General features: G+C 39.7%; 1 protein-coding gene across 2 annotated transcripts; it reads right to left on the bottom strand.

Moving 5' to 3' along the window:
• Positions 1 to 2,007: 2,007 nt before the first annotated feature.
• On the bottom strand, positions 2,008 to 10,410 carry LOC142950752 (palmitoyltransferase ZDHHC3). 2 transcript variants are annotated; one of them, XR_012954496.1, is made up of 10 exons: positions 10,282 to 10,410; positions 9,525 to 9,613; positions 9,214 to 9,287; positions 8,059 to 8,171; positions 7,862 to 7,923; positions 7,452 to 7,572; positions 7,248 to 7,320; positions 6,799 to 6,964; positions 3,925 to 6,649; positions 2,008 to 3,874 (listed from the first exon to the last, which is right to left on the bottom strand). XR_012954496.1 is itself a non-coding variant. In XM_076092350.1 (9 exons), exons 1-9 carry the CDS (start codon positions 10,404 to 10,406, stop codon positions 6,558 to 6,560), a joined length of 915 nt encoding a protein of 304 aa, XP_075948465.1. In that variant the 5' UTR covers positions 10,407 to 10,410; the 3' UTR covers positions 2,008 to 6,557. The 2 variants fall into 2 exon arrangements, 1 of the variants encoding a protein (XP_075948465.1); XM_076092350.1 differs by having other exon boundaries at positions 2,008 to 6,649.
• Positions 10,411 to 10,894: the final 484 nt, after the last annotated feature.

Raw genomic sequence — 10,894 nt, 5'->3', positions numbered from 1 at the left:
GATTTTAAAAAACGTGGGACACTTTTCACAACATGTACAAACGATGACGGAGCAAACATGGGTTCATTGGGGAAGAAGATGCAGGAACCGGATCCTTAAATGTCCTAGACGTACATTAAACTCCTGTGATCTTGGGAGAATATTTTTCAAGTTTTGGATTCAAATAAAATGTGATATGTGTGTGAAATGCATTAAAGTGTAAATGCACATTTATCCAGAGAGACTTCTTCTGATTGAGTGTGGTTTTGGGTATTTGGCTGGACCTCTGATGGCGTTTTTTGCTCAGGGAACACGTAATCCGTTTTGGGATGGCCGCTCTTAACACCAGGGAACCCGAACAGCCGCATTGTGATACAGCGCTTTGTGTTTTGTTGCGCGTCCCCGTACTTACCTTTGTGCGGCGAACGGAAGCCGGGGGACAAAAGATCAGCACGTCTTTCCAGGAACCAGCAGCCACTTAGCTCTAAATAGCTTAGAGAGCTGAGACAACAGGCCTGGAGACGCACACAGAGACCACCGCACCTCCAGTACTCTGGTGTGTCTGTAGCTCAGCCAATACGCATCAGGAAGTAGATTAGTGAAGAAAGCCTGCAGCTTTAAACGGCTTAGGAAACCGAAACAATAGCTGCAGCGTCTGCACAGAAACAGAAAAGCGAAAGAAGAAACTCCCTGGGTTTATTTTCTCGATGGATTTTATGTGTTTTGCATTATTTTATATCAACACAAGAATCTTTTTACGTGACAAAATACAGCAAACACAACCTACATGACATAATCAGCCAAACATTTAATTTTCAGCTCAAAACCATATTTTGTTCATTAAATATAAAGTGTAGTGCAGGACTCTTCATGTGTCACTTCTACCTGCTGACAGCAGACCAAAGGATGGACACACTGATTTTGGTCCGAATACAGCAGCAAACTCAAAATGAATTTTCTATCAAAAGTATTTATAATAATATTAATAATAATGAAAAAAGTATTTCTGTATCTGCTGCTCTTAAATGTTATTTCTTAAATTCATTGAATATTTTAACCTCTAACACAGTGCATGACCTAAGGGCCACTCAAGATATTGTGATGATTCGTGTAAATACGTTTAAAAATGTCCATATTGGTTTCTGTTCAGGCCTTCATTTGTTAACAAATATAATAACAATATAAACCATATGAAGAGATAACCTAATAACCCATGGAGGCATTAATGTTTGTATGTTGTATGTAAATGTTTTTTTTACTAAATGTTATCAGAATCATTTTAATTTAGCCATTTGCATGTTCTCTTACACATGTTGCTCTTTCAAAGCACATAAAAGCTACATAATATATGAATGCATCTTTTCATCATGCAATGAGCACATGAGAAAGAATTACACTTTTTTTTCTCTGCTGGTAAGTTTATATCCTCTGACTGTGATGTAATGCTGCCATCTGCTGCGTACTTCACGTATTGGGAGACCTCTTAAATTATTTAGGAGTTTGGAGATCAATCCATAACCCTTCAAAAGAAACTAGTTATCTTTAGGACACACAGCACGAGCGTTTCCACCCATGAGTCCACCGTTTCCCTCACAAATGTGCAATCAATTAAATCACCAAAACCTCATTGAATTGAACCTTAATGAGGTCCCAATGAGGTCTGGTGCCCACTACTGCACACATTATTCACTATAGTTCTACAATTTGGCAGTCGCCATCTTGGTTCTTTTGCAGCGAATAAACAGGAAGTGACCATATTTGGACTGTGGAGTGACGTAGAGACGCAGTATACGTCTCTGGTAGCGACCTGTCAATCAGCGTGTAGCCCCGCCCTAAAGCATCCCCTGCTTTATGGTCTGTTTGACTCTAAATGGACCATAATGTACTAAATGAACATCATGCTGTATTGAAGAAGACTTGAAACTAGAGATTGAGACCATAAACTCTGTGTTGTTTGTCTATTTATTAAACCCAAAAAACAATTCATCTTCAGAATTCATTTGAACAAAAGGAAACAAAAGGAGCCAGTGAAGTTGAAAAAACATCCGTTTTACTTCCAGTTGAAGGAGCAGCACGTCATCAGGAATAATACACAGGTCACAGTAGTAACAATAAATAAAACAGTCGGTTGTAAACTTGTTCATCATGAAGCCACATGATAATAAACTCTTTGTTGCTTTTGTTTGAAGGGCGTGAAACTAACGTTTTTTGGGGGCAACCAGCCAACAGATACAGAGTTTTACAAGCTGAAGAAAACTCCTCAGTTTCCTCCAATTGTGCCAAAATATGAAGACTAACTCGGGTCCACGAGACTCTTCATTGACCTCAATGGTGAAAGACACTTTAACCACATCCACACGGCAGATATCAAACTTCATGTGTTTAATATTCAAAACAGTATTTCAAATGTTGGTAATTACTTCTTTGGTTGATTTTTTTGTGTTATTAGCGAACTACTTTTCAAAATTATGATTAAAAAAAACCCGGCTTTGCAACAATTACAAGCCACTGTAGGCCGAAGAGGGAAATTGTCAATTGTCAATAAAGTTGTACATGTTTTTGAATTGCCAAACAGGCTAGCAGAAGTGAATGTTAAATGTTTGGCTGGTTGCGAATCATTAATCTCAGGTCCTCTTTGTTTGTACACATTCCTTCCCGCTGTCAAGGAAAACACCAAAATGGGGTGCGCTTGTTTTGTTTCAGCTAACAGCTGGTGAATGTTTTTTACATGATAGAACCAGCGGTAAGGAGGCACCAGTGTGGAGGAACCGAAACAAGCGCACCACGTTACAAAAAAAAAACGGAAACGAAAAAACAGATCAACTGCATTTTTCGAGTCAAACAAGCAAGCAAGTACCCTGAAAGTTAGAACCCACCCGGACACAACACATTCACAGTTTGAAATGTTTTAGCTGTTTGATTTCAGAGTACAGGGACTGGAACTTATTCAGATTTTACACGAAAAGGCAAGAAGAGCTCGTTTCCCCGTTTCATTTTCACCACAAATGTTAAAATTCAAGGTGAGACAAATCCATCGCGCAACTCATACAAAAGCATTTCAAACCTTTGTTTTATCCAGATCACGATAGAGAAAACAGAAAAAAATAAATAAAAATAACTTTTCCCTTCATGAAAATTGCACATCATCGATATATAAAATATGAACCTTCCTATGTACAGCTGAACCAAACCTTGGCGAGGGTGTACTGTGTGCGATACCTGCCTGTCAAGAAGTGTTTGGAGAGCGGTTGACAGTAGTCAACAAGTGACACCATCTCCCAACTGGCAGTTGTTCTGGTTTTTGTAGCATTTGAGGAACATTTGTTAAAAATGAAGACAACACATAATAACTATATACACATAAAAACACACAGAGGGGTGAAGTTGTCTTTGAGTCTGCAGGTTTTTCTGCCGCTTTTCAATTTAAAGTGAGACGTCAACCACGAAAGACCTCCTCAGTGTGAGTGTTTCATGATCACATGAAGGAGAGCGGTTTCCGACATGTAGACACAATACAAATACTGTAAAAAGCTAACTATTATTTGTGTATCCCTTCCTTAGCTAGTTATGTATCCCTTCCTTTTTTTAAAGATGTATGGGCAATCTCTTCAACTTCTTTTTGTTGCCTAAACCTAAGTATTGTTGTTGCCTAAACCTAACTTCAGTATTTTTGTTGCCCAAACCTAACTTAGTAGTTTTGTTGCCTAAACCTAAGTATTGTTGTTGCCCAAACCTAACTTAGTAGTTTTGTTGCCTAAACCTAAGTATTGTTGTTGCCTAAACCTAACTTCAGTATTTTTGTTGCCCAAACCTAACTTCAGTATTTTTGTTGCCCAAACCTAACTTCAGTATTTTTGTTGCCCAAACCTAACTTCAGTATTTTTGTTGCCCAAACCTAACTTAGTAGTTTTGTTGCCTAAACCTAAGTATTTTTGTTGCCCAAACCTAACTTCAGTATTTTTGTTGCCCAAACCTAACTTAGTAGTTTTGTTGCCTAAACCTAAGTATTTTTGTTGCCCAAACCTAACTTCAGTATTTTTGTTGCCCAAACCTAACCAAGTAGTTTTTTTGCCCAAACCTAACCAAGTAGTTTTGTTCAGCCTTAAACCTCACCCTCAAACTGTTTTGTTTCCCCACTACACACTTCATTGTTGCTTCGACAACAGCAGCAAAGACGACCTCACCCCATCACATTAAAAAACAAAACACAGTTATTGGTAGAGATATCTCCACGGAATAGTTAGAAACAATAAATAAGTTAAAAAATCGTCCCTTCACTGAGATTTAGCAGAATACTGAGAAGTGTACTCTGTGTGTGTGTGTGTATTAGTTCGATAAGTGTAACTCAGTTTAGTTAGTTGACACATCAAACATAGTTGTACTTTACAAATAAACACAGGAATGAGGAAATAAAATAAACAGAAACACAAAAATGAATCTCTTTGTGGACATTCGTGTTTCCTGTTTGCTCATGAACCACGAGGCATCACATGAACACATCGTTTTAGTTTCTATTATTTCTGTTGTACCAGTTTGGTGGCAATAGTTCACAGGATGTAACGGAGGACAGGTAGATCGTTCTGTTTTCCATCTCGTAAGAAATGACATATTAGTGGATAAAATAAATATCTTTTAAAAATGAGAGTTGGTCACTAAACATGCCAACTAGAACTTCATAGGGTTCTGCGGCTTCTCCCCATAGGAGAACCTTTTTTTGGTAGAACCTTTTATAAAAGGTTCCACCTGGAATGCTTTGAGTTTTCTACTTAGAACCGAACATCTGTGAAAGGTTCCACCCAGAACCCCGTATGAAAGGTTCTACAGGAAACACTTCTACTGTGTAATGGTTCCACCCAGAACCCTCTTTAGAGGTTCTAACCAGAATCTTTCCACCTGCTAAGGGTGCCAACAAGAACCCTCCCAGGGGATTCTACCGAGAATCCTTTTATATTCCAAGGGTTTTATCTAGAACCCACACACGATGTTCTACCGAGATCCCTTTTATATTCCAAGGGTTTTATCTAGAACCCACCCACGATGTTCTACCGAGATCCCTTTAATATTCCAAGGGGGTCCTCTGGAATACACCGAGGGGGTTCTACCGAGAACCCTGTTATATTTCAAGGGTTTCATCTGGAACCCACCCAGGGTTCCTCATGAGGCCTGGGAACCCTTGAAAAACCCTTTCTCCAAAAAAGGGTTCTTCGGAAGCAAATGGTTCCGGGTAGAAATTCCGCCCTTCAGGAAGAACACTTATCTTGAGAACAACTGTTTGATCGGAGAACAAAAATAAATAAATAATAGAAAATACAGTGACCTAGTGTCTTTTGGTGTTTGTATTAAAGTGTTGGACTATAACTATGTCAGTAACAACAAAGAACCTCTTAGAGATGCATCTGTAAAATATGTGGTCCAAAATAAGTAGACTTCTGGTCCAGGGCTTCGTTATTTTGGCCCTTTAGTTGCAATGAAGAGAGGATAGAGCGATATTTAAGTGTGCTGCAAATTTAGTGTCAACAGTTTGGGTGAGACCTGAAACTAGTTTTCATTCTGGGGTTGAGGGTGTAGTGACACTTTGATGAAGTTGACCTACCTGACCTCCTTCAGTAGCTTTTCGTTGTAGAGGCTGATGCTTGTTTGAGTAAAAGGTAAAGTTTGTGTTCGAAATCTTCTGTTATCATAAATACTGACCAGAGTAAAAGCACCGGGGTCAGACTGACATGTGGGTCAATGCTGATCAATCCGTGTCGTATTTATACATAAATACTTTTGCATCATGTGTATTAGACTCCATTATTAGCATCTTGGAGTTTCCACTCGACAGTTTTGGTGTCTACTAGACTACTAGCGTAACACACGTGTTGCATTCTGGGTAATGTAGGCTCCAGGTTTTGATAAGGAAAAAGAATACATGGAATAAAAAAAAAAAGATGAAATCTCCGATTCTTCTGAATCGATTTTTACCCTTTTTTTTTTTAAAACCTGTCCATCGTGAGTTCGACAACGTTAAAAGGAATGCAATGCCAAATGTGTCATTTAATAATAGGTTTTTGGTGGATTTGAACCGCAGCTGTTTTGGAGGATCACTACGTTTTTAAATCCACTAATAAATTCCCTCCTGATCCATATTCTTATTAAATCTGGCGCTGAATGTTTGCAATTTCTGGACGTGAAAATGGACAAATTGAAGTAGATTAATGCATCAAATACCAGAAAAAAAAAAAAAATCAGCCTTGTTAAACCCACATCAGTCAAACCCCAGTGTTCACGAGAAGCCAACCTCTACACACAATAATCAAAGAAGGCTGGTGGTTAAACTACAGATCGGGACCGTCGGAGCTCCTCCGTCCCGACAGGAAAGAGAGTCAAGAGTCTGGGTTCTGGGTTCTGAGGCTGAACTCTTTTAGGTCCGGGGGGATAAAATCACACATTTCATACACTCACTCATTCCTTTATCTAACACACACTTCATTCATCCCGGTCTCCATCCTCCTTCCAAAAGGTAAGACATCGTAGCTCGGCAGAAAATTCACTCTTTTCTCTCTCACACACACACACGAAACCTTTCCTCGCCAAGATCAGACGTCGTAGTCGGGCAGGGCGGAGTAGGTGATGCCGCCAACCGACGGAGGGCTGGAGTGGAGGGGAAGAAGCCAGCAAAAGACCGAACCTGGAGAGATTAAAACAGATAAAACACTATTTTAGATCTGAAATTAAACAGTATTCCTTTACAGGGCAACTAAAACAAATGATTCACTAGCAATGATTCGCCAATGTTTTGCAAAGTCTAAATTGTAGACGATGAAACACAAACCCCACCTCTTCCGAAAACCTCCCGCAGCAGAGCGAGCTTAGGCTTGCGGGTGTGTGTGGGGGGCTGAGGCAGCTGAGAGGAAGAGGAGGAGGATGAAGATGCTCTGTCCTTGATCATCAGTCTGTTCTTCTTCTGCTCAATGGGAGTCTCGTCTGTGACTATGGAGACCAACTGGAGGGAAGGAAGTACAGAATTACATTACATATATATATATATATATATATATATATATATATACAATATATAGATAATATGTAATGTTTGTTTCTTCCAAACACAGTAACTTTATTATTAATACGTTAAAATTATCATCATTGTAAAAGGAAAATGAGCAGTTTCTAATTAATTTCCCGTCATTTGACTAATTGTTTCAGATGTAGTGATGTAGTGGAGGAGAAGTACACATTAAAGTACCTCACATTTGTAATGAAGTACAGTTGTGCTGTTTGTGTACCTGATCGTAGAAGATGACCATAACGAACACGCCGAACAACACCGACTCCACCAGCAGGATGATGTAGTGGGCGCTACGAGAGAGGAGGGAACAGAAACAACGAGCCGACCAATCAGAATCACTGACGACCTGAACAATCTAGTTCAATACTTTGAGAAGATTTGACACTGAAACACAGAAACGGCCGTCAGCTTCGTAACTCACACTATCAGGTGCTTGCTGGGCGTCTCCTCGGCTTCTTTCTCTGCGTCGCCTTCTCTCTCGTTCCTTATCTGCCACACCCAGGCCGACACCACCAGCGCCATGGAGTACAGGCTGGCCATGCCTGTGTGCAAAGATGGAGAACCAACAATCACAACATCAGGAGCTTTAACAACAGCTGTGGTGGTGGAAGAAGATCCAGATCCTTTACTCAAAGTTACTACAAGGAACTTTCATTTTGTCTTGATTCTGGCGGTCCCTGTGGACGAAAGCGGTAGTGTTTACGAGCGCCACTCATATGTATATACATACACACATATATAATATATACATACACACATATATAATACCCAGTAAGGGTTCAAAACGTTCCCAAATCAGTCTTAATAAAAGCTATAATTCAGTGAACTCACCGGTGTAGAAGAGAAACTGGATGAAATACTTCTGGTTGAGCTCTCCGACACAGTTGTTGATCCTAAAACAAATTAAAAATAGAGAAGAAGAAGATGACTAAACTGATTTTTTATTTTTAAAAAGGGGAACGAGACAAAGTCAGAGCAGAGGAGCAGAGGAAGGAGGAGGGGAAGGAAATGTGTGTGTGTTTCCTCACCAGGGACAGTGGTGGTCCATGCGGCGTATACACCTCTGACAGATGCGGCAGTGATGCGCTCTGGGAGGTCGGTAGGTTTCACAGCGGTTGCACACCGTCCAGCCTTCACAGCCCTGGAAACAACAGGACAGCAGGTTTAAAGAAGCACCTGCTGCCTGATGCATATCCAACCCCTTCACAGCCGTCTCTGGTAGAGACCTGTCAATCACAGTAAGCCCCGCCCTAAAGCATCCCCTGCTTTATGGTCTGTTTGACTCTAAATGGACCATAATGTACTAAATGAACATCATGCTGTATTGAAGAAGACTTGAAACTAGAGATTGAGACCATAAACTCATGTTTACAATGTTTACTGAGGTAATAAATCAAGAGAGAAGTAGAGTCATTTTCTCATAGACTTATATACAACCAGAGGAGTCGCCCCCTGGTGGACACTAGAGAGAATGCAGGTTTTGAGACATGAAGCATTGGCTTCACTTTTCAGAACCGGGGGTTGCCGCCTGGTTTTAACTCAAATCAAACTATGTCACTGATCTTTCTGACTTCATGGGGGTACACCATTAAGTATAATGGGAAACAACCAAGTCAATTGGATCATCACAACAGCGTGTTTACAATGTTTACTGAGGTCATCTTTAAAAATATAAAATTGAAGCTTGTAGTTGCAATTTTTCCAACACTTATCTGCCAATATTATCAACACAGAACAACAGATTCCTGTTTTGAGTCGAGCTATAGAGACAGACGTCACTTCACAGACATCATAAGTACATAATAACAAGCCCAACAGCAGACATAAGTACAGCTGCTGAGATGTAAAAACAGACGCCGTGAGATAAATACACAGTTGGTAATAATGTAATTATAATCTGAGAGAAGCGCTCTCTATCATCAGCCTTTAACGGTTGAATTCATGACCAAAACACGCCCAAAAGGTGGAAAAGTCCACTTTAATTCTTAGTTGTAAACTATATATATATATAGAGCCTCCTTTTTCTGCAGCATTGGTAACACTTGTGTAAACTTACCAAAATGTTGGATGTATAGATTCATTGTTTGCCAAATTTTGTAAAATAATTTGGCAAAGAAATTCAACTGTTGCAGTAAAACGATGAACTTTGTGTATTTAGAAAATGTTAAACTTCCGAGACTCACCCGCTCATTCATCCGAGACGACTGGGAGCGAAGGTCTGAGAAGTCCATGGCTGTCTCAGGAAGAGGCACCATACCTGGACACACACACACACACACACATACACACACACACACACACACACACACACTAAATACTAGGTTAAGTAAAGCAGCACTATTTTTGGTGCTTTTCCCCCCTAAGCCTCTCGAGCGCACTACAACTTGACAGAAAACACAAATACACAAGACGAATTAAGAAAACATTCTTCACCAATTTAACACATGTGCTGCAGATACAGAAAACACACACACACACACACACTCGTACTGACCGGGGTCTGAGAAGACGGCCTTGGCGTGGCAGGCGAGCAGCAGCAGCAGAATCAGGTTGAACACAGATCCGTGTAGAGAACACCACACGCTGTCAGAGGGTCAGAGACGCACAACGTCATGCACAGATCAGCTCGTTTAGAACCAATAATAAGCATCATGTGTCGTTTAATTGATCAAAATATTATTATTAATTTAACCACTTTTATTTCATTATCTTATAATATGTATATTTATTATTATTAATTATTATAATGTAAATTGTTAATATTTAAAGTAACTAGTAAAAAGCACAAAATAATATCTGAAATGTAGTAAAAGTATAAAGTAGCATTAAGTGTAAATACTCAAAGTAAAAATACCTCGAATATGTACTTAAGTACTTAGTTAAAACACAGCCACTGTTAATTAGTAAAAATGAATACAGTAAAATATAAATGACATATAAATATATTGTAATGTATCAGAGATAAACAACAGAAACCTCCTTCGTTACAGCTGATAGTAAACCAAAGAAAAACACGTGTATTCTGGTGTCACCTCAATATAAAACCGGTACAAACAACCACCTGAATACATATAAACACGTGTTAATGTCATCAAAAATAATACAAGTTTGGTTTAGATTCAGCAGAGAAAGACAGCGCGTGAGAGCAGGAAGCTGTCAGTTCCGGTTAAATGAATGGAGACAGCGCAGAGAAGCAGCCGCCATGTCGGTGTTTCAACGGTTTAAACGACACAAATACACAAAGCACCGACCTGTCCGAGTATGCGGGGATGAGGACATACTGTATGACCACGTAGTCCGCGTAGAACACGCTGAAATAAGTTAAAATCAGACAGATAACGCCGCAGAGGTCTCGCCTACAGCGGACGAGCGCCATCTTCTTCCGGGCTCCGCCCCCCTCCTCCCGCTTCCGGGTCACGTCACGCTGAAACCTGACGCTGCTTTCCTGGACCGTAAGAAAATCGAATGTTGTTCTTAAAGGGCCAGTTCACTCAATTAAAAAACGGATATATTAATTAAGTATATAATATAAAGCTGCCTTCCAGGACCGTAGGAAATAAAAATATATTCTTACATTTTTTTTCTCATTCGCATTAGTTAAATTCTTCGATGAGAATTTTTTTCTTTCAAAACATTGAGTCCAAATCTCTGAACATTTCTTTTGTTCACAACTGATTTTAATTCCTCATTCGTTCCAGTAAATTGCACATGTTTTTGGCACATGTGTGCAAAAGAGGAAGTAGAACTGCAAACAATTTGTGCAATAACTACTCACTCCGATGTCTCAGTGACATTGTCTTACACTTCACAACTACTAAAGATTCTTTCATTGTTTAAGCCATCACATGCAAAATGATCTATTCA

The sequence above is a fragment of the Anarhichas minor genome, unplaced genomic scaffold (assembly GCF_050575085.1).
Source record: "Anarhichas minor isolate MPS153535 unplaced genomic scaffold, ASM5057508v1 ptg000016l, whole genome shotgun sequence".
Lineage (NCBI taxonomy): Eukaryota > Metazoa > Chordata > Actinopteri > Perciformes > Anarhichadidae > Anarhichas > Anarhichas minor.
This window is presented reverse-complemented; position numbering and strand designations above follow the sequence as displayed.